Here is a 24,250-nt window from a genome sequence, read left to right as displayed (position 1 = left end):
AGAATATTATCACGTCTTATAACATAATCACCATCAACTTGGTTAGATTCAATTACACTAACAACCACTAAACCGATGTGGCCCCACTCATGTAAGTACATGCAAGATACAGAATGTAATGGGGCCTGTTATTAGATATATATGTGTATATCATCACTTTTATCTCTTCTCTTTTCCTATGCTAGAAATGTTATTCAATTTTAGCACAACTACTTCCCTGCTAATGAAAATTATATATTGAGTATGTGATTCTGATGCTTAAAGCTGTCTCACATTAGTCAGTCACTGCCCCCCTCCCCACTCCGTGCTCTTTCCTTCGTCTCTGTTTCCTGACGTCATCGTCTGTCATCGCGCAGTCTGTACTGGATTCAGGCCTCATGTGCAGGACTCTGGCTGTGTCCCCTCTACCTGGCCGTGTGTGTGTGTGTGCGTGTCCCCTCTACCTGGCTGGGTGTGTGTGTGTGCGTGTCCCCTCTACCTGGCTGGGTGTGTGTGTGTGCGTGTCCCCTCTACCTGGCCGTGTGTGTGTGCGTGTCCCCTCTACCTGGCCGTGTGTGTGTGTGTGCGTGTCCCCTCTACCTGGCCGTGTGTGTGTGTGCGTGTCCCCTCTACCTGGCCGTGTGTGTGTGTGTGCGTGTCCCCTCTACCTGGCCGTGTGTGTGTGCGTGTCCCCTCTACCTGGCCGTGTGTGTGCGTGTCCCCTCTACCTGGCCGTGTGTGTGTGTGCGTGTCCCCTCTACCTGGCCGTGTGTGTGTGTGTGTGCGTGTCCCCTCTACCTGGCCGTGTGTGTGTGTGTGTGCGTGTCCCCTCTACCTGGCCGTGTGTGTGTGTGCGTGTCCCCTCTACCTGGCCGTGTGTGTGTGTGCGTGTCCCCTCTACCTGGCCGTGTGTGTGTGTGCGTGTCCCCTCTACCTGGCTGTGTGTGTGTGTGTGCGTGTCCCCTCTACCTGGCCGTGTGTGTGTGTGCGTGTCCCCTCTACCTGGCCGTGTGTGCGTGTCCCCTCTACCTGGCCGTGTGTGTGTGTGCGTGTCCCCTCTACCTGGCCGTGTGTGCGTGTCCCCTCTACCTGGCCGTGTGTGCGTGTCCCCTCTACCTGGCCGTGTGTGCGTGTCCCCTTTACCTGGCCTTGTGTGTGTGTGTGTGCGTGTCCCCTTTACCTGGCCTTGTGTGTGTGTGTGTGTGCGTGTCCCCTCTACCTGGCCGTGTGTGTGCGTGTCCCCTCTACCTGGCCTTGTGTGTGTGTGCGTGTCCCCTCTACCTGGCCTTGTGTGTGTGTGCGTGTCCCCTCTACCTGGCCGTGTGTGCGTGTCCCCTCTACCTGGCTGTGTGTACGTGTCCCCTCTACATGGCCTTGTGTGTGTGTGCGTGTCCCCTCTACCTGGCTGTGTGTACGTGTCCCCTCTACATGGCCTTGTGTGTGTGTGCGTGTCCCCTCTACCTGGCCGTGTGTACGTGTCCCCTCTACCTGGCCTTGTGTGTGTGTGTGTGTGTGTGTGTGTGCGTGTCCCCTCTACCTGGCCGTGTGTGTGCGTGTCCCCTCTACCTGGCCGTGTGTGTGCGTGTCACCTCTACTTGGCCTTGTGTGTGTGTGCGTGTCCCCTCTACCTGGCCTTGTGTGTGTGTGCGTGTCCCCTCTACCTGGCCTTGTGTGTGTGTGCGTGTCCCCTCTACCTGGCCTTGTGTGTGTGTGCGTGTCCCCTCTACCTGGCCTTGTGTGTGTGTGCGTGTCCCCTCTACCTGGCCGTGTGTGTGTGTGCGTGTCCCCTCTACCTGGCCGTGTGTGTGTGTGCGTGTCCCCTCTACCTGGCCTTGTGTGCGTGTCCCCTCTACCTGGCCGTGTGTGTGTGCGTGTCCCCTCTACCTGGCCTTGTGTGCGTGTCCCCTCTACCTGGCTGTGTGTATATATAACTTCCCGCTAGAACACATCACATCCTCTAACTCTGTCCCCTCCTCCTAGGGTCATGATGTCCTATTGCTTTGCTAATGGCTGCAGGAATGGCTCCGAGAGGGTGGACGACTCGGTCACTTTCCACCCCTTCCCAGCACATGTGGAGGTTGCGGATCGATGGGCCAGTCTGTGCGGAGTCACCGGAGAGCAGCGCACTCGGCTCATTCAGGATGTAGAGCGGGGGAGCTCTGGGAAGTACGTCATCTGCTCCCTGCACTTTGAGGATGGTGCCTTTGAGAGAGACCCAGCCAGCCCCGAGGGTGGCCCCAGGGATGATGAGTGCAGACTGCGTCAGGGAGCAGAGCCCACTCTCTTTCTAAGTAGCCCACTGGAGAGGCAGGACACAGGCCTGGAGCACAAAGCTCAGGTAAGAGATGGGTCTTCTGCTGTATTTACAGATGATCTGAACTAGAGACCGATATGGTGGCGTGTTATAATAGCGGTTGACCGTTGCTCACTTCACTCTACCATATTTCTGTAGAAGTCTCTCCCACATACTGAGTCACTGACTTGGATCAATAAATATTTAGAACAAATTTTCACCATTTCAAATCAACATTTAAACTGTTTTAGATTAGAAAAGACACTCGGATCCAGAAGAATATATCTGAAAAGTATTATAAATGCCTCCTCCCTATACTTTATTACCCCCTCTATCTGCCCCTCGCTGTTCCTCTGGAGGCTATTACCAGCTGCTGTGTCAGACTGGAGTGTGTGGGAGTACTTCCTCACCTCTCCTCCACAAAAGGCAAATTACTAATCTCACTGGATTTGGCTAATGACTAGAAGACTTAAAGCTTAAATGTTGGATGAGGGTGTAATTCATGTACAAAGTGGCCCCTGTGTGTGGATCCAGCAATCTATACCCAGACAGTTAGTGACTACGGATCTGTTACTCACCATATTGATGGATATAACATCACTCTGCTAAGCAGCGCTTCCATCTAGTTTTGGACTTTTAGTGAACGGTCTGGTAAGATGCCGGTGACCAACTGGCCACAGCTTCTATATTATAACCTCATATAATGTCCTAATAATACGTCAGATCCGTTATTTAAAATTGATGATGACTCTTCATCATTGTCAGAGTTTCCGTCTCACGTTAGTCCTGACTCTGACTTATCAGCATCACCCCAATATCTGGCTCAGTTCGTGGTCAAGTATCACAGTCAGAACTAATCCCACATTCATAGTAACGGTTGTACACCCCGACACCCCCCCTCCCCCCAGGATATAATCCTTGATAAGGGGAAGGACAGAGAGTAAGTTATAAACCACTCACACTCTGATTGGCTCACGGCTTCTGTTGTCCCGCCTCCTGATTAGTCTCCATGTAATGTGGACATCGGATGAGAATTAGTGGCACTTCCTGTGCAGAAACACTTTTTCTTTTCACATTATCCAGATACAATGTATATACGCTAAAAACTAATACAAAGTATCCTAAATTAATACTGATCCCAAAATCTCACCTGCTCAGCACGGTTATCCTATTACATGCACTGTAGGACAGAGCTAGGACCTGTGGCTCTCGACCTGAGCTTCAAGTCCCAGCGGGTCCCCTTAGACAACTGTAGTACTTGTAGTTCCACAACATCCACAGATGCTGTGTGTAAAATAATGACTATATGCGAGAGATTGAGAGATATATACAGATACACAATGATTGCCTCAGTATGATTCTATATGTGATAGTTATACATTTACAGAATGTAAATAAAAGACTTTGACTGCAAAAGTAAAATGTTATTTGGTTACCGCAATGGTACAATGTCACCCGTCCCTCATAGCAGATTGTTACAGCTGACATTTGACACCTGTGTATCATTTGAAATAAAAAAAATTGTACTGACGCTGAATAATGATAATGATGGGGGACTGTCAGGTGTCACTGAAATAAATAAAAAATAATGTTCAAGGCTAAACAGTGAAAATGATGATTGGTGAAGACGTCGGTTGGGTTATGTCCTGATGGGTGTGTTTTTGGTTTGTTTTTTTGTTTGTTTTTCAAAGCTATATTTAGAGTGACTTTGATTTAAATTGCTCCTAAAATGCCTCTTGATACAGGGGTGGAAAGTAAGGGCGAATCTTCTGGGCACAGCGACATGAAGAAAAGCTTCCGCCAGGACAGAGCAGTAACACTGACAGGACGTTTATTGACGTTCTAACATGGTCTCCGTACTGGGGGGCTTCATGACTGCACTAAACTAGAAGACAGGAGGATTGCTACCTCTGCAGGCGGCTGTGCCACTAGTACATTAGAGAACAACAGGTGGTGACGGAGCCGTACATAATAATACCAGAAACTAGACAAAATGCTCCTATAAGTAGGTGAAAAATTCTACAACCCAGAATATTGTGGGGAGAAATGAAGAATTTCAGAAATGGCCCCAAAAATTCCTGATCTTACACCTACAAAAAAAAAAAAAAGTAACGGGACAAAAGGTTTGAGTTTTAATGTTCTCATTATAACTAATTTACTTACCAACTATGTATATCATAATATTATTAAACAGAAGGTAAATGTTCAAGAATTATAAGACCAATTAAAATGCTTTATTCTGCACTTACCTCCGGGAATATAACAAAAACTACAAAGTGATGTCACGCATCTTCAGGAACATAATAAAAACTACAAAGTGATGTCACTATAACATGTGAGGGGTCATGTGATATGAAGGACCTATCCAAGACCGCTAGAGTAAACAAGCCTATTGGCTCATTAATACAGCTGATACTTACGTCATGTTAGGGGTGGATCTTTTCCCCCCTTTATAAAGTCCATTCTAACCGGACATCGGGATTGCCTTGTAAAAGCTCATAAGCGAAACGCGCATCAGCGTAACGCTGAGCTGCATGTTAGGGGTTCAATATATGTAGAAATAGGCTGATGAGAAACTTCTGAATAATTAGGAGATGTGCCATTCCATGTTCTATCCTTGAAAGTATTATCTCCAGGGCTGTCAGTATAGAAGTTTACCTAATAGTGATTATACAGCTATCTATTATGGATCTACTTTAGGGACTTATCTGTTAGCAATAAGCAAGGTTATAGTATTGGCTGCACAGGTCAACATTATAATATCAAGCCTGTTGCATAGATACTATAGGATCAAATTTCAAGTTCAAGTTTTGTTTATTATATCAGTAATTCTCTGACAATACCGAGGGTTACCGAATTGCTAATTGATACTAAGTTACCTATCAAGCAAGAAGAATAACTATATAAACAGGATAACATTAACTTACAGAGGGGGAGTGTTATCCAATATAACAACATCACCAATGCACCAACAGATTACTATAGGAGTTCACTAGATCCATTAGCAATGACCTATTTGCATCTGTAGCATCAAACTGAGGTTATAGTTAATGCTTTACAGGTGAACACTATAAAGCCCAATCCTATATAATTAATGCTATAGGGTCTATCAGTAAGCTGGAGCTTTACGTATCATATATGAGATCTTGATATTATCGAAGGCTACTAACTACTATATGCTATAAAGTTAATAATCAACACTGATCACTATATAAACTGCATAACAGTAATAACTTACTGCGGGGGATATTTACCCAATCGATATAGTAGATACATGGGGATAGATTATTGGAGTATCTCATGGTTTACTATATATAAAGTATGACCTTTCCTACCCAGGTAATGGGACACATTATTAGGTCCCTATATAACATCTCCTAGTTATTTATAAACAAGTCAGGTTATAATAATGTTCTCTATCAGCCTTAATGAATTACCTTATAACAGCAAGCCAGCGCGGTAGTTTATCTACCTCTTAACTGTTATCTATTTGGTTCATAACAATTGTATCACTTTTTAATATTTCGCTTTGATTATTTTAATATATACCAATAAAGATTGTTGATTTTATATTATAGACTTCTACCAATATCTAATTATCTGGTCCAAAGAGTGCTCCGTCAGTACTATTTTCTCTTTCTCTCTTCTTTGACATTTACAATATTGATATGTGAGTACAGGAGCACCTCCCCTTAGATATCAAGCTATAAAAAACAAATTAATATATAAGTGGTTTGTCAGCTTGGTGCGGAGTAAAATTGAATTCTACCTATGGTACAGCAGCAATTATTAATACCTCCAGATTAGCCATCAGTGTTCTGTCATACTGAGGGATCTCTGGCTGTTACATTGTGTCAGTTATATAACAGCGGAATGTTGGTGTAATGATGATAATCCCGGGAAACTTCCCAGCATTCCCTGCGTGCATTATACTGAGATAAGGCTCTTCTACTGCTGGGAACACGTTCTCAGAAGTGTCTTCCCATCATATATCACAGTGAGAGGATGTCATTGTACCCTCCTCACTGATTGCTGCTGCCGAGCTAGCCCCCATTGTTTCCATAGCAACCACTGGCCAGCCATCCTTCATGTCCGTTATACATAAAACTGATTTGGATTAGTGTCTGCTCTCCCCCCTGACAGAGACCACTAGGACTGACACCCGAGCCACGACAGGGCCTGCATACTGACATCACCAGTCCGCACCATTATAACCAGTATTGTGCACACTCAAAGCTTACTCCCAGGTTGGCTGTTCCTTACTGGCCCTGGGGCCCCAGGAGGGAGAGACCAATTCTTCAGCAACTCCGTGGTCCTCTTGTTCTCACTCCATCCCACAAACCTCTAGGACTAGTTAATGGTCTCCTTGTCTGTGGCTTCACAGACTTATTGCACCAGCTGCTCTTAGTATGTGTATCATTGTGTGTGTCACAGAGGTGCTGTGATTCGTTCACTCCAATATCCGCAGCACGGGTACGGATTATATGAGGTGCAGCTTCTTAATGTGTCTAGATATCACATGATGAGATCTTGTTGTTGATATGTAACGTGAGATTTGCCGGATCACAGAGATGATGTTTTGTGAGGACTTTGCTGGTAACCGTAGTGCTAAGGATTATGTCTGGTGCTGTAGTAATAATCAGTTGGTGTGGGGGCGTCCTGTGTAACATGGGGGGGTTCTTGGTTTGACTTCTGTCTGTGATCTGCTGCTCTGGCTGCTGTTATTGATGTCAGTGAGTTACTGTCTCCGCAGGTCCCTGACCCCGAGGCGGCTCCCAGAGTCTCTGCTACCGAGCCCGGGCCAAGTGCGTCTCCTCGCACCCCTGAAACCACCGTACTCAACCCCCAGCCGGGCGTCAGCCAGGTGAGCCTGAATTGTACATTGTATTCTGTGTTTGTGTAGGGGGTGTGTCCTCTGTAGGTCCCTCCCCCAGATGATCGGTCTCTGAATGATTGAGTCCTGCTGGCCCCAGACCCCTCTCCTCTGTGTGAACCCCCCACACTCTGCACATTGATCATAGTGGTGGGGGCTCCGGAGTATTGGGAGAAGGGATCGGCGTTCTCCTGGTGGGAGAGTTATGTGGATCTCCATTACCACCACCAATGGGGCTGTACTCCTTATAGAGACTGCCCAAAGACACCAGAGAGACGGTTTATGGAGGCGGTAATAGGAGCAGCTGCTTCGTCCTCTGCATTATGTGTCCTATGTCCCGGCTGCTTGTTCATGTACTAGTACCTTCTATTTATTCTATGCGCGGGGTCTAGTAAGGTCCCAGGTCCACAGATCTACGTATTGCCGCACAGTGCAGCAGGGTTCTTGTGTTCAGTGGCCTTTAAATTTTGTGGACGAGGCCAACAGGCTTAGGGCCACACTTAGGTTACAAAAAGACACTTTAAGCAAAAAAAACAAAAAACAAAACCCCCATAACTTGAACCTTTTTTAATAGAATTCCAAGGACTTTATATCATCTACTTGTGATAATGTGGTTCCCTTATAAGTAACGTGCCCCTGGCTCTGAATCAGTAGAACTTGTATCACAGATCACAGGACGCTCTTATGTCTGACACATGATGTACAATAATGTATAGTCACACCCAGTATAAATACATTTACTCCTTATCATGTCCCGTAGGACAACAGTAATCATTGTTTTCTAGTATTTACAACAATATAGATTTTTTTGTGACCTTTCCGTTATTCCACAGATCGTTCTCAACTTTCGGGAGCAGAGTCATGGTCTTACCCTGGATAATATGCCCTCGGAGAGTGTGACCCAGTGTCATGGTGGGTGCCGCAGCTTACAGAGAGTGGTGAAGCAGGTGAGCGCGTCGTATGATTGGGGTGCTGAGAGGTTAATGGGGTTCCCACAGGTATTGGGTTACAGGGTATACCATGAAAATACTGTAGGTGTTGGCATTAAAGAGGGGTCAGTCATTCTTGCATATACTGTACGTGGGGGTATTTCCATCAGGCCACTGGAACCAGTGAAGAGTCTACACTGCTAATATTTTCTTACTCTTTCTCCAGATTGTTCTCCTCTTCTTGGATCACCCGTGTGGATTGGTCAATCAAGTATCCTCCAGCTCCTCTCAGGATCCTCCTCTCATATTGAGCTCCAGAACTCAGACTGAGGGGTGCAGGATCCCTGGAGTGTCCCATTGTCCATCATCTTGGCCAGACGCACAGGAACCATTACAACCATGTCCGGGACCTGTAGAGACCTCGGACTCCAGTTCCCACACTGACTGCCCTAGGAGGGATGAAGGACTTCACCACCCTCAGTCTCACCCAGACACACAAGTCCCACCCAGACCATGTCCAGGACCTGTAGAGACATCGGACTCCAGTTCCCACACTGACTGCCCTAGGAGGGATGAAGGACTTCACCACCCTCGGTCTCACCCAGACACACACTTCCCACCCAGACCATGTCCGGGACCTGTACTAACCTCAGACCCCAGCAACCAGGGTGACGGGACCAGGAGATGCGTAGAGGTCAATTACCGATCACCAAACCTGGAGATACAAATTTCACCAGAGCTCTGTCTTAACACTGGGAGAACTGATAACTCTACCACCTTATCTGATGGGACTGATGGCCAACAGCAGCCTGTCCATTCCCCAATTTCTGAACCAGAAAAGCAAACACCCCTGTCACGTCAGGAACCTGCGCACACAAGCAGCTCCTGCACCCAGACCGAGCCGACCAGAAGACATGACGACCAAAATCCTCTTCCACCCACTTCGGACACACGGGTCCATCCCAAATCCTTCCAGAGCTCCAGCACCCAGACCGAGGCGACCAGAAGACATGACGGCCAAAATCCTCTTCCACCCACGTCGGACACACGGGTCCATCCCAAATCCTTCCAGAGCTCCAGCACCCAGACGGAGTCGCCCGGGGAGGTCCCTTATGGCGCGGACCATGGAATCCGGCACAGATCATGTATGGAAACCATCCTGACCCTGGACTCCTGGACGCAGACTCAGGTAATGGGGTCTGGGGAGCTCTCACTTATTTGTCCTTACAGAATTTTGTTTAAGATGCTGTAATGATAAAAGTACAGAAGCATTTGGGATGTTTTGTGGGGTCTCTGTTCATCAGATTGTAATGGTACATGAGCCAAAATGTGTGTTTTTATATATTGGGAAGACTGTCATTATCGATCCTACTAACAAATCAGTAACTGGCAAGGCGAAGATGGCGCTGTATTAATAAATCCAGTGTAATAATCTCAGCAGCCTATTGGGAACAGCCCGGAAAGCCGATGCCCCCAGCCCCTGAGTATAGGGAGCCGCTCCTGCATCTCCTAATATAAGAATAGTGGATTACTGACACCTGAAGCCCCTTACAGACATTGATGCATATAAACTGCAGCGTTTCAAGCAAATATAGCGCTAAACAAACTGAGCTGTATTTAAAGCCTTCTTGTCCTGCAGCTTTGAGAAGTGTAACTATAATATTAGAACCTAATTGCAGCATAAAATGTACAGAGAACTCCCCATTCTTTCTATAATAATCTGTAAAACTGCTCCTGTTCTCTGTTCTTCCTGCAGTAATTATGTATATTAGCTGTTTGTTTGGGCTGGAGATCCTATGACCCTAAGGTCATGTGATCCTTTAGAGCCAATCACCTTTCTCTTGATAGACAGAAGACATCCTACAGTATAATGTCACATGACTGTGGGAGTGCACTGAGCGTGCTTCTGCCGGTATATGGGCTGGTCACATTACTCGTATCCGCCCAGACACAGTCGTACATCATACTGACGTGTAATAGGTGAATATACCGCTGTAACACACCGACACCGTTATTATAACACGTGTTTTCGTTCTGTTATTAAATGTGCAGTTGTGTGTAGGTGACGCGTCCCCATTAAAAGAATTTGTTGGGGGTCAGATTCCAAAATTGCAAATGTGATCTGAGAGATTGCGGCTGTCGCTTCCACGCGTGCGGTGCGAGGACCCCGTACCGGGGTATTCTGCCCAGTCTGTTATGATTTATTCTCTCCGGGGACTGTGTGATTCACCTCCATGGAAGGACTGGGATCTCTCCTGCAGCTGTGGAGCGCGGTCTCTGCGTACAAGGCCGTCCGTCATACGGGTCCTCATGGTCATCCCGCCTGTGCGATGTATGATAGCGCTGCAGTGTCCTTGTATATTCATACACCAGTATCTCCTCATCGTAAGAGGCTGAGGCGCTCATTGTACAGTTCAACCTTATCATTTAAATAACGATTGCACATTTATGTATTGTTATATAAGTCTAACTCAGGTTTCTATAGTTAGAATTAGTTGTGTGACCATAAGGCTAAATATTTATTTGTTGTTTTTTGTTTTTCTTTTTTTTTTGTTTTAAACCCTATAACAACCGGCCAGTTCCTTTCTACATTGTGTGGGTAAAAGTTTAGCAGTTGTCGTTTTCCTTTTAACTTGAAATTTTTTTAATTGTATTTTTGTAATAAAGTGTTGTTAATACCGGAAACAGTATAATCAACGTTGCTGACAGAAAGCGTGAGATATAGATAGATGGGGCTGGGAGGGAGGGGTGGGGAACAAGGGAGGGAATGGGGAGGGGCCTATTTAGAGACGAGCATCATTTCAAAAGTGTAAAGTCAGGAACGACAGTTCAAGAAGACCACAAAGGACTAGGTTTAGTATTCTGATTCCTGGGGCTGATGTTCCATGTAATATTCATGCCACGGGAACCACGGTATTAATGGGGATGACACGGCAGTGGAATATTTAAACCCAATGGTTTCTAACAAACAACAACCTTGTGTTTTGGTAACAATTTTAGAGAGGGGGAACTGGAGACTTCCAATGTTGGGCTATGGCCGCCCTGGTGTCTGAGGATGTGCCCAGTAACATAACGACTATGACGCTGGAGATATGGTGGGTAGAGGGGTAAGAGTACCACATGGGGTATGAGAGTGACCTGGCGGATGGAGCACAGGGATCTGATTCTCGGACAAGCCCAGAGAGCATGAACCAGCCAATCTCACCAGGTTCATCACCATTTATATATATATATAGCGCCACTGATACCGCAGCGCTGTACAGAGAACTCACTCACATCAGTCCCTGCCCCATTGGGGCTTACAGTCTAAATCCCCTAACACACACACACACACACACAGACAGACAGACTAGGGTCAATTTTTAATAGCAGCCAATTAACCTACTAGAATGTTTTTTGGAGTGTGAGAGGAAACCCGAGCACCCGGAGGAAACCCACGCAAACATGGGGAGAACATACAAACGTCACACAGATAAGGCCATGGTCGGGAATTGAACCCATGACCCCAGCGCTGTAAGGAAGAAGTGCTAACCACTGAGCCACTGTGCTGCCCACGTTCTCTAACAGTATTTGGACACTGGGTCAGATTCTGTGGAGCTTGGCTGGGGTGAGAGGCGATCGCTATTCGTTATAACCACTCAGACATTTCTGTACAGCGATCAGTATAACACACTGCATGTAAGACGTCTGTGTCCTGTTCTCTCTATATGAGTAACACGAAGAGGAGTTATCGGTTTGTTTGATCTGTCGCTGGGTCTGTGAGCGGTAACCACCAGTTGCTGTAAAGATCAGAATATTTCTGCAGTGTCCCCCCACACACATGTTCTGTACATTTAAATGTCAATACAAACAAAATCCTCGCTCACATCCAGCTCCTATAACTCTCCCTGAACTGGAGAAAATACACATCTGAATATATACAAACAGGACAAGTAGGGAAACACTAAGTACAGCTGGAAGACGACCTGGAGACTAATAATGGAAGAGTGACGAGGTTTCATGTATTTGTTTAATTTTTTTTTTCATAATGAGTTTAAGCTCCACCCAGCAGAACTCTTAGATATAAAGCCCCTCCTCTTATGCCAGCCTAACCCCTCCTCCTGACAGGCGTGCTCAGTGTTTTATTTGTGGTAAATATATAGTCAGTGAGAATTACAATGGTAACTGCAGCACAGAGTATGTCAGCGCCACGTGTTCCTGTGTCCACATGTTCAGAGTGGGAGGGGCTAGGCCAACGTCTGACCAGTTCGAGTACCGAGTGGTAACGTGAGGCTCCCGTGCTGAATGCACCTCTGGAAGGAATTCCAAATCTCTGCCTTGTGTTTAGGTAAATAAGACAACTGGTAACGCGGCCCCTGGGATAGAAGTCTCTGTCCACCCACATCCTCCACCCCCGGGGTCTGATCCTCCCTATACCCCGGCGTTATACTGCTACATCTACATGTAATGTAATAGATGGTCCCAATGTTCTCATAGTCATGATCGTATCAAGCCATAAATCAGGCAGAATGTGCCGTATTTCAGGTAAGTAGTCACACTGAGTGGGCACATCGAGGAGACGTATTTATTAATATATACAACATAAACCACATACAAAAATATTGAATTGGATAAACCCTCTAGTACACAGACTGTGCGGGTGCGCGCTGGTTTCACTTTGGTGTATATAGCAATATATTATCATCAGACAGGTATCACTCAGACATCAGATCACATTGAGAGCAGTAGTATAAGCTCTGTGAATGCTGTAATCCTGATGTGATGTAAATGGTGGATCCAAACAATGGAGTATTTGGCCGGTAGCCAAAGACCAGCACTGTGAGATCTCCCCACACTGTGTAATAAGCATATCAAATTTACTCGCAGTGCTTGTCCTCTGTGGCCACCTTCAGGAGCAGTGTCCCAGTAAAGAGTCTTTAATATCATCCTCATCATTTATATAGCGCCAATATATTACGTAGGACTTTAAAATTGGTGACAAACACAGTAAACTAATAAACAAACTGGGTAAAACAGACAAAGAGGCGAGGAGGCTGCTCGCAGGCTTACAATCTATGGGACTGGGAGTTTGACACATGAGGTTAAGTCTACATTTTGCATTTCGGCCCAGCCAGACTGCAAGGGTAAAAGTGACTCATAAGCTAAATGATCCTGTCACACAACAATGTTGGTCAGGGGGTAGATGTCTTGTGTGAAATTGTCTAACAGATGGTAATAGGGTAATGTAGTGAGGTAAAGAGGGTAGTTGAGGAATATTATAAGCTTGTCTGAAGAGGTAGGTTTTCAAAGAGCACTTGAAAGTTTGTAGACAAGAGGAGAGTCTTATTGTGCGAGGGAGAGAATTCCATAGAGTGGGTACATCCCGAAAAAAAAGTCCTGTAACCAGGAATGGGAGGATGTAATGAGGGTGGATGAGAGATGCAGATCTTGTGCAGGTCGGAGTTGCCGAGTTGGGAGATATTTTGAGACAAGAGAGGAGATGTATGTTGGTGCAGCTTTGTTGATGGCCTTGTAGGTTAAAAGTATTTTATATTGGATTCGGTAGAAAACAGGCAGCCAGTGTAGAGACATACAGAGTGATTCAACAGAGGAATAACGATTTGCAAGGAAAATAATCTTGCCACTGGGTGCAAAATAGATTGTAGGGGTTTGAGTCTGTTTTGGGGAAGACCAGTGAGGAGGGAATTGCAATAGTCAGTGCGGGAGATGATGAGGGCATGAATTAAGGTTTTAGCAGTGTCTCGCGTGAGATATGTGCAAGAATCTGAAAACTGAGCTCATCTAATTATCGCGTCTGCGCTTCTCCTGGAGATACAGGTGTAGTGTGTCCGTTAGATAATTACAGGTAAAATCTTTTAGTGTCCTCATCAGACTGAAGTGCTCTAACGCATTTCATATCTATAAGAGACTTTCTCAGGAGTGGTTCATAAATGGGACCTCCAGACAGCTGTCATCATCTCCAGGTGTCGGAGCTGTCCATGGATTTCCTATATCCTGTGTCTCATTCTGGTCAGAGCGAGGGGTCGGGGTATCGCGTGCTTTCTTCAGTCTTTCCTGGGGCGTCCATTTCCATTGATGACGTTACGCTGTTTATCTGAGAAGCCATCATAGGAAATGTAGATCGTCCCCATCTGCTTTGGAAACAGGATAATATTATTAAATAAATAATCCCTTGTTCTGTGCACTGTTCTTCCTATATATTCATTTATGGGAAGTAAAATGATTATAACTGATTTGCAGCCGACTGATGGACATGTGCCGAGACAACTCAGGAAATGTGAAACGGGGCCAGAGAGCCCCCCACGAGCCCCTCTGTATAACCAGCCGCCCTGTGGCAGCTCTTGTCTGGCGTCATCACTAAACCAGGTATGACATAAACATCTCACTATGGTGGGGGGTGCAGGAGTACACGGGGTGGGTCCCCTAAATAACCGTCTTGGCCCAGAGGAGGACGACCCATAGAGAGAGAGGCGTTCTAACAGCTTCATCAGCTGCAATGCCCAAATAATGTAATAAGACCTTATATACCTCTGCTGGGACCAGCTGGACAACCAATCAGAACTCTAGGCTTGCAGTCACATGACCAACCCTACATATCACCTAGACAATCAGTTATACAGATTTAAAACCCCTTCAAAGTCATCACATGACCAGCCAGCACGTCACCTGATCTGTCCCAGCAGTAAATCACTGCAAGTTATCACAGGACGACCTAAAGATCAGATGCTCAGAGAGCGATACATTAATGTACAACGCATATTAAACTGAAAACTTTCTGTATCCAATCAGAATGGGTTTAAGACGAAACCATTCTAACACATACCCCGTCTGACATTTGTAGTGGTGGTGTTGTTCTCCCTCTTTAAAGCCCGTCTTGGGAAGGGTCTGTATATTCCTGTTACATTTTATATACCTGACTGGATATCACTGTCTCTATTCACAGTATGTGGGTAATCTGCTGGACTGCCACAAGGTGTTACTGCAGGAGTCTGTACATCATCCATGTATCTCACCTGCCCCTTCCATCCAGTTTCCCTGCACTCTGCCCCAGCCGCGGGTCAGACAGGTGAGTACCGAACCATCTCACCCCTCACATGGGGCAGTTATCTGCTCTCCGCAGCTTCAATTCCATCTTTTTCCTTCAGATTGTCCTGAATTTCCTGGATCAGGAGAGTAAACCAGCGACTCAGGATGTCCTTGTTCCCGGTACTCCGAGTCATCTGTCGTCTCCTGCATTAACAACGCACCAGCACCAGGAAACGCAGGTACTGTACTTTGCTGGAGCCAAGTTCTTCCAGAAGTGATCATGTAACGGCAACACACAGAACAGTAAACACTCAGGGACTTGTTTCATACGATCCCTCAATCTTGGATACTGCCGTTAGCTGGACCAGCATTGCCACAGATTATATGTTCAGCACGAGAATAATTCTGACACATGTTTGACTGTGAAAGAATTTTCCACCAGCAAAATCTAATTTCTCTGCTATTAAATACCATCAGTTTTATGAAGAGACTGAAAAATAATCTACATTATATTTCAGTGTATAACACGTCCCTGTAACAGCCTATGATGAAGACTTCTCTACAGACAGAAAGGTCTCTCCATAAGGAAACTGTAATATAGAAGACGGATCATTAGCTGTTTAAGTCTAGAGGACTGGAAAGAGTACAAGCTCTGCAGCACTATATTCCGCCATAAACGCCAGTCATTATACGACTGAACCTCATGTCCCCCTGAACCCCTAACCTCACAGGCTTTTATACTATTTTTCATTTAGATTTTGAAATAATAAGGGTTATAACTATACAGATTATCAGCTAAAAAAGCATAATCTAATTGTAACTGTTTACATTGTACAGAGATCATCATCATTTATTTATATAGCGCCACCAATTCCACAGCGCTGTACAGCGAATTTCTGTCACTTACATCAGCCCCTGCCCCTTTGGAGCTTATAGTCTAAATCCACATTAATGTAATTACCCTACCAGTATGTTTTTGGAGTGTGGGAGGAAACCGGAAGACCCGGAGGAAACCCATGCAAACACGGGGAGAACATACAAACTCCTAACAGATAAGGCCATGGTTGGGAATTGAACTCATGACCCCAGTGCTGTGAGGCAGAAGTGGTAACCACTGAGCCACCAATAATAACCGTGCATTGGATAAAACGAGACCTGTTTCTTTAGTGGGTAAAGCTCTATATATGTTTGAGGGATATGGTATCCTGGTGAAGTGTTATTCTTCTCGCCATGATCCTCGGTAACCATGAAATCCTGCCGTCCTCTGTTTGCAGACCGGTGAGGAGGAGTTTCAGCCACTCAGGACGCCCCAAGAAAAACCGAAATGTCGCCCTCGGAGACCATCGAAGAGCCATAGCTGCCCCCCTTTATCCATTGGCCGCGTGACGTCATTAGGCCAGGTACTGTTCTTTCTGGAGAGTCCGTCTTAGTAGCTGGGGGCTCATTCACACGGCTGGGAAATCCTACAAACGCATGAAAATGTATTTTGGACACCTTTTTCTAACAATTGTTTTTTTTCCAAGTGATTTTCCTATTACAAATATAACACAACAGCCCCCCAGAAAGTGCTTATAATGTTGACTTAGATTTTAGCCCCCGGGGGGGGGGGGGGGGGGCTTAGACCTATTTGTAATTAAAAGCTGGTTGTCCTGGAGGTCGGAATCTCCTTTTGCTCCTTGTGATATATTTGTCCTGTTTTTCTCTTTCATCCGGTCTGGGGGACACTGCTTTACCATGGGTTGTGGAGGGGAGCTTGGGAGTTGGCACCTAACTAGTTAACTTTAGTACTGCTGGCAAACCCCTCCCCTCTACAATCCCCCCGCCTCTTCCTGTCCAGTTTTTTTTAGGTGCCCTGGAGTTGGGGCAGTGTTTTATTTCCTTTTTTTTAGGGTTTTTTCCTTCAACAGTGGCAGCGCTGGAGTGTGTTCTACTATAGAGAACACACTCACAGCTTCAGCAGCGCAGGCATCCGTGTGCCAGATGAGCGCCAGCGGCTCTCACTGGTATGTATTTGGAGAGTCTAGAGGTGCCTGATTGAGGAGTGAACAAAGGTCTCACGGACCGCTGTCACTCCTCCAGCCCCCCCCCCCGATAACCGGCGCTGCCATTACAGGCAGAGAGTGCCGGTTATCGGCAGCGGACAAACGCCGGCGGCCATTTTATTTTTTTCTGACAGCCAGCGCTAGACGGAGAAGGAGAAGAGGGGGCCATACCACGATTCCCCCCTCATACATAGGAGGGGGGCGCCGGGTAGCTATCGCTGCGGTGACCTCTGTCCTAGAGGTCTCCACTACTCTGCCACGCTTGGAGCTTTTTTATCAGGCTCCATGTTTTTTCATTTTATGCTAAAAATAGCTGCAAAGCAGCAGTTACTGAAGGGGGGGGAGCTACAGAATAGAGTTCCCCCCACCTTCCTGAGAGAGATGGTCTTTCCCAGCCTTCTGGCGCCAAGAGAAGCCCGGGAAGAGGAACAGAACGCAGGGAGCAGGCACAGGACAAACTGCTGTTGAACTTCTCCCCTTCTGTGGCCTATTGGCTAAGTATCACCTTTATTACACACTTTCTAATGTTTAATAACTGGGCCAGTAGGATTTACATTATAGTCTCCTACTGGTTTATATATATTGGTGGTATTAATTTTTTACAAGTACAACTGTTATAAAATATCTGTTGATTACTTGTTTTCATATCTGTTCCTCCACAGTTATATACTTGCTCTCTCTATCTCTCTCTCTCCATTTTTCTCTGTGCTCAGCTAGAGTCATATTTTACTCTGTGTGTTTGGTGTACCTTCCTTTATAAGATGACAGATAAGGGAAAGGGCCCCATGGCTAAATACTTCACATGCTCAAAATGTCATGTAAAATTACCGTGTGGCCAGAAGGACCCTTTGGCGCTCTGCATGCGAAGCAGGGGTTCCCACTGTGCATACCCAGCAGGTTTCAGCCCCACCGACGGAGGAACCGGCCTGGGTGGCCTCCCTGACACAGTCGGTTTCCTCTTTAGCTCAGATGGTTTTCCAGTCTAATCAGTTGTTATCTACTGTAGCAACTTCCTGGCTAGTAATGCTAACCCACAGTCAGACCTCCCAGCTTCCTCAGGTTCGAGTGCAGCGGGTTTGCCAGGACCTTCCTCATTGCAGCCTGACCCAGCCCCTGTTCTTACAGACCCGGCATGGTCTACGGCATTTTTAAAGGGCTTGAACAAGCTAAACCTGTTGCTTGATACCCCGCCTGCTAGAAGAAGGAGACCTAGATCAGTAAATCCCCTTGTGGTCCTATCAGACTCTGAGGAGTGTTCTGAGGAAGAGGGGGAAATTTATTCAGATTCTGACCAATTACACCAATTGCAACAGGAAGACTATCCCAAGAACCAATTTGTTAATGATTTGGTTTTAGCGGTTAGACAAGCGTTGGACCTCCCTGAACCGGAGGATCTTACCCCCAGAGACAGGAGCCTCTTTAAGAAGGATAAGAGAAAGGCCAGCCATTTTCCCCCTTCTGCTGAGCTTAGGGTTATTGCCGAAGGGGCATGGAAACAGCCTGAAAGAAGGTTTTCTATTCCTAGGAGATTCTCTTCCCTATATCCCTTACAGGAAGAAGAGGTGGTTCGCTGGGAGACTATTCCCAAGGTAGATATCCCTATTGCCCGTTTGGCAAAGCATACCTTACTCCCAGCTCCTGGTTCAGCGTCCCATCCAGACGCCAACGACCGCAAAGTTGAATCCCAGCTAAAATCCATTTTTGCGGCTGCGGGTTCCTCTTTCAGACCTACTTTTGCCTCAGCTTGGGTGGCTAGAGCCATGGAAGCTTGGGCAGACCAACTGGCAGAGGCCTTACAGGACTCAGAACTTCTCCCCCTGGCCCTGCACTTGAAGGAGCCTTCCAGGTACCTATACGAGGCAGCCCAGAACTCAGCGGCGGTCTCCTCTTCCATTCAGGCGGCCTCTATTTCTGCAAGAAGAACGCTATGGCTGAAATCCTGGGAGGGTGATGCGGAATCAAAAAGGTCCGTTGAATCTATTCCATTCTCTGCAGCAGGTTTGTTCGGACCGGAATTAGATACCCTTATTTCACAGGCAACGGGGGGCAAAAGCACTTCCTTGCCAGTATATTCGTATAGGAGCCGCAACTCTCGGGGCAGCTCTTTCCGTCAGCCCTTTCGGGGGACCTCCTCTCATAGGGGACAGTCCTTTAGGGGCAGACAATCTAATTCTCGAGGCTCCTCCACTAGAGGGAGATCCTCGTTTGCATCTAAGCGCCAGGCCTCCAAAAACCAGGAGAAACCTGCGTCCTGACTGCCTCCCTGTTCCACAGGGGACACCAGTGGGGGGACGTCTGTCTCTATTTTGGGAACAGTGGGCAGAGTCTTCCCAGGATCCCTGGATCCGGGAAATCATTTCAGAAGGATACAGGATAGACCTGTTGGGCCCGGCCCCGCAGCGTTACTTCCAAACTCCGCTCCCCCGGGATCCATCAAGAAGACAGGCTATACAGGATTGTGTCGCTTCCCTTCTCCTTCAGAGGGTCATCTGCAGAGTTCCAGATTGCCAGAAAGGGCGGGGGTTCTATTCCAACCTGTTCCTAGTCAAGAAGCCGGACGGCTCTTTTCGTCCCATACTAAACTTAAAAGGCCTCAATGTTCACTTAAGGGTGAACAGATTTCGGATGGAATCTCTGATGGTTCCGTGTCAGCTCATGGTTTTTCTGGGGCTCATCATGGACACCAGCAAACAGAGGGTGTTTCTCCCAGTAGAGAAGATCAGCTCTATTCAGACTGTAACTTCTCAGGTTTTGTCTTCCCCAAGTCCCTCAATGCATTTATGCATGAGGCTACTCAGAAAGATGGTGGCCTCCTTCGAGACCATTCCCTTTGGTCGGGCCCATTCTCGATGTTTCCAGTAGGATCTACTGTCGAAGTGGTCGGGTTCACACCTACACCTGGAACGTCAGAGGATCTCCCTATCCCCGAGGGCGAGGGAATCTCTTCAGTGGTGGCTGGTTCAGGATCATCTGAAGGTAGGCAGATCCTTCGCTCCATGGTCGTGGATCATAGCCACGACGGACGCCAGCTTGAAAGGTTGGGGGGCGGTAGTCCTGCACCTCCGACTTCAGGGACGCTGGTCGGTTCAGGAATCGGCTCTATCGATAAATGTATTAGAATTGAAGGCCATTCTATTGGCCCTCAAGGGAGCTCAGCCCCTTCTTCGGGGCCACCCGGTCAGAATTCAATCGACAATGCCACGGCTGTGGCATATGTCAACAGGCAGGGAGGAACCAGGAGTGCAGCTGCCATGGATATCGCAGCTCAAATACTGGTTTGGGCGGAGTTAAACGTTCCGGCTATTTCTGCAGTCTTCATTCCAGGAATAGAAAACTGGGAGGCGGACTATCTAAGCCGAATTCAGATGATGCCGGGAGAGTGGTCACTCCACCCGGAAGTCTTCCAGTTTCTGGTTCGGAAGTGGGGCCTTCTGGACATAGATCTCATGGCCTCCAGGCACAACAGGAAAGTTCAAAGGTTTTGGGCAAGGGATCCCTTAGCGGTAGCAGTGGATGTCATGACGATGTCATGGGAGTTCAGGATGGGATACCTATTTCCTCCAATTCCCATGCTTCCTCGCGTCCTCAAACGAGTAAGGCAGGGCGGTCTGCCGGTAATTCTAGTTGCTCCCTCTTGGCCGCGCCGAGTGTGGTACGCAGACATATTGTCAATGGCGGAAGGACCAGGGGTCCATCTTCCGCATCGAGACGACCTTCTTCTACAAGGTCCATTCCACCACCAGAGTTTACCTCAGCTCAGTTTAACGGCATGGCTGTTGAGGCCAGCCTCTGGAGGTCTAGAGGTTTTTCTTCCAGCGTAGTTAACACTTTGATGTTAGCTAGGAAACCTGTTACATCTCGCATCTATCACAGGATCTGGAAGGCCTACATTAGGTGGTGCGAAAACAGGACATGCCTTTCATCCGCCTTTCATATTCCTCGCTTATTAGCTTTTCTTCAAGCAGGTCTCAGATTAGGTTCCCTAAAGGTGCAGGTATCGGCACTTTCTGTATTCTTTCATATGAAATTAGCTGATTTGCCAGATATTAGAACTTTTTTTCAGGGAGTCTTGCACATACAGCCTCCTTATGTACCTCCTACAGCTTCATGGGACCTCAACATGGTACTGGATATGCTCAAGGGGCCTCCATTTGAGCCCTTGAGGGAGACAGATTTAAAATGGTTGACCTGGAAGGTCCTCTTTCTTCTGGCTATCGCATCTGCTCGTAGAGTTTCTGAATTAGGAGCCCTGTCATGTAGAGAACCTTATTTGGTTTTCCACGAGGACAGAGCGGTGTTAAGGACCCTTCCTTCCTTTGTCCCCAAAGTAGTGTCAGCTTTCCATCTTAACCAGGAAATTGTAGTTCCGGTCTTTTCAGCTTCTTCCCATTCAGATAAAAAAATCTATGGAGAAGCTAGATGTTGTTAGGGCTCTATGCATATATGTCAAAAGAACTTCCCAGATTAGACGTACCGACTCTCTTTTTGTCCTTTATGACGCTAATAAGAGAGGCTGGCCAGCCTCAAAACAATCCATCGCTAGATGGATTACGTCTACCATCAGACTAGCATATATAAAGGCTAGCCGTCCTGTGCCGGAGAGACTTACAGCCCATTCCACCAGATCGGTAGCGGCTTCGTGGGCAGCAAGGAATGGAGCTTCTGCAGACCAGCTTTGCAGGGCAGCCACCTGGTCCTCTGTCCATACCTTTGCAAAATTTTATCAGTTTAATGTTTTTGCATCAGCTGATGCAGATTTCGCTCGTAATGCTTTACGAGCGGGATTTTCAGAGTAGTCCCACCCTTAGGGGGCTGCTTTAGAACGTCCCCATGGTAAAGCAGTGTCCCCCAGACCGGATGAAAAGAGGATTTATGTACTCTGATTACGTCCGGGGGACACTGCGATTCCTCCCTTCTGTTTTTCTTCTGTGTGCTCTTGTGTGACTGCCCTTTTTATCCTTGGGCTTTGTTAAAACTAACTGGACAGGAAGAGGCAGGGGGATTGTAGAGGGGAGGGGTTTGCCAGCAGTACTAAAGTTAACTAGTTAGGTGCCAACTCCCAAACTGCCCTCCACAACCCATGGTAAAGCAGTGTCCCCCAGACGGAATCAGAGAAACGGATTTAACGTAAGTACATAAATCCTCTTATTTCATCATCTGTTGTAACTTCCTCACACTGACCGCATGGGGGTACAGACCTGCAAACTTTCAGTGATCCCTACTTTAATAGTCCTTTTATGCTATGGTATGTAATATAGTTGTTACATCTCTTCCTGTTTTATGTATTTTCCAGCAAGAAGAAAACCGTCCTCTCACCCCTATAAGTAACGAGTTGGTGTCTCCGCTCCGGGGGCCGCAGCTGAGCTGTGACGTAGTGGAGAACAAGGTACCTGTGTTATATTACTCTTATTACCCCTCTATGGTAACTATCCAGCGGATGCACATGACCTGGGTTCCTCGCTCTGATTGCCGTCTCTCTCCCAGGTCACCTTTGATGACGTTGCCGTATATTTCTGTAAGGAGGAGTGGGAGCTGTTGGGGAGAGACGAGAGGGGTCTGTACAAGGAGGTGATGTCCGATAATTACCAGTCTCTGGTTTCTCTGGGTAAGTCTGGAAAATATCGAAATTTCATGTGTTTGACCGGTCGGTTGTGCATCCACCAGTTTAATAATGACCGTCACACGCCTGAGGCACGTTGGGTGATTGTTTTATGATAGTGTTTGCCGCTGTGGCGGTTATCAGTGGTCGTCTTACACCCGGAGGTTTGAGGTGTCCTTACACTGCCGTTCCTTGTCCTAGGCTTCTTATTGGAGAAACCTAAGCTGATGTCTCTGATTGAACAGGAGGAGGAAGAGCTTTGGGAGGACAGGACTACAGGCAGGAGGTTCAGTCACCAGGGTGAGGCCTCGTACAGTGGTCTCATTTTTAATGTGTCACAACAAGAAGTTGGGACTTAACACTTTTTTTCTGATTTCAGCTGAGGACAACGTGTGTTTTGCTGACCTGGGTACAGATGGTGTCCGATTTCTAGAGAACGCTGAGACCCCATCTAATACAGGAAGAGGTAAGAGATCTGAGCCATTAATACTCTGATATCCTGGAGGCTGTCTGGGACTATGATGATATATATGTGTGTGTGTGAGCATTGAGCTTGGCCATTACCAAACTCTCTTCTCTTGATCTGGCAGAGTCTGTGGAGAGTAGCAGCCACCTTGGAGCCTTGATGAGGCTGGTGAACGAGATTCCAGGGTTCCTGTTGGGCAGCTCGGTGACGGACGGAAGCTCCTCTCCTGCCCACAGTCTGGAGGATCATGAGAGCATCAGACCGTGCTCTGTAGGTGAGACCCAAGGACACCACCTCCGAGGTTGGACATCTTCTACCTCTAGTTCTCTGTAACAAGGTGAATTGTTGTGGGAGACTCGCTGTGAGGACGGTGTGGCGGTCATGTGTGTGTCCTGCAGCCATTGTTGGAAACCTCACATCTTCAGTAGTGAAGACCCCCTCGTGTCCTGGGCGCATTGATGGAGCCATGAGCACAGTTTGTTCAGTTCCTGGCACCTTGATCTTTGTAAATGGGGTTTAAAGCTGTTTGTACGATGCAATATGGCTGTCCTGATGTCTGCCTCCCTCATACCACCGTATGCTGCATTGTATCCATGTCACTGTTACTACCTGTATCTGTCATTATATTGTCCTCCTGTTTGTCGTATCTGTAAGATGATTGTCCGGCTGTGGAATCTGTGGCTGTAGTTACTATATACACCTGGTACATATGTTCCTTCCGTGGCTTCAGTGTTATCCGGGCTCATTCCTGCTCACATTTAACCAACACTTCATGTTTGTCCAGTTAAAACAGAGGAATGTTCCCCGGCCTGTACTCCAGCTTCTGTCCACGCTCCTCGTCTCCTAGAGACCCCGGAAATCCCAGCTAGTCCAGGGGTCCCCAGCAACACGGAGCAGAGTTACAGCAAGGTCACGGTCAAAGTAGAAGAACGTAAGTTTTTCCGACTAGGGTATAAATGGGAATTCTTGGTGGGCTGGAAATTATCTTCATAGGTATAATATTCCTGGAAAGAAAAGTGTTAACAGCTTCAATGCTGGGTGGC

The 24,250-nt window shown here is 47.0% G+C and overlaps 1 protein-coding gene across 7 annotated transcripts in view; it reads left to right on the top strand.

Moving 5' to 3' along the window:
• The window catches only part of LOC142159384 (uncharacterized), a 42,802-nt gene that overhangs the window by 2,791 nt on the left and 15,761 nt on the right, over window positions 1–24,250 (top strand). For all 7 annotated transcript variants that reach the window (XM_075214232.1, XM_075214231.1, XM_075214233.1 and 4 more), the window contains exons 2-15: window positions 1,960–2,317; window positions 7,026–7,136; window positions 7,979–8,092; window positions 8,301–9,263; window positions 14,315–14,440; window positions 15,018–15,140; window positions 15,220–15,339; window positions 16,375–16,500; window positions 22,436–22,528; window positions 22,627–22,747; window positions 22,943–23,041; window positions 23,121–23,207; window positions 23,332–23,481; window positions 23,992–24,138. In XM_075214232.1, coding sequence (XP_075070333.1) covers window positions 1,964–2,317; window positions 7,026–7,136; window positions 7,979–8,092; window positions 8,301–9,263; window positions 14,315–14,440; window positions 15,018–15,140; window positions 15,220–15,339; window positions 16,375–16,500; window positions 22,436–22,528; window positions 22,627–22,747; window positions 22,943–23,041; window positions 23,121–23,207; window positions 23,332–23,481; window positions 23,992–24,138 — 2,734 coding nt within the window. In that variant the 5' untranslated portion in view covers window positions 1,960–1,963. The remainder of the gene's footprint in view (window positions 1–1,959; window positions 2,318–7,025; window positions 7,137–7,978; window positions 8,093–8,300; window positions 9,264–14,314; window positions 14,441–15,017; window positions 15,141–15,219; window positions 15,340–16,374; window positions 16,501–22,435; window positions 22,529–22,626; window positions 22,748–22,942; window positions 23,042–23,120; window positions 23,208–23,331; window positions 23,482–23,991; window positions 24,139–24,250) is intronic.

Source organism: Mixophyes fleayi, chromosome 5 (assembly GCF_038048845.1).
Source record: "Mixophyes fleayi isolate aMixFle1 chromosome 5, aMixFle1.hap1, whole genome shotgun sequence".
NCBI lineage: Eukaryota > Metazoa > Chordata > Amphibia > Anura > Limnodynastidae > Mixophyes > Mixophyes fleayi.
Note: the sequence above shows the minus strand (reverse complement) of the source record. Positions and strands in the feature narration are given on the sequence as shown.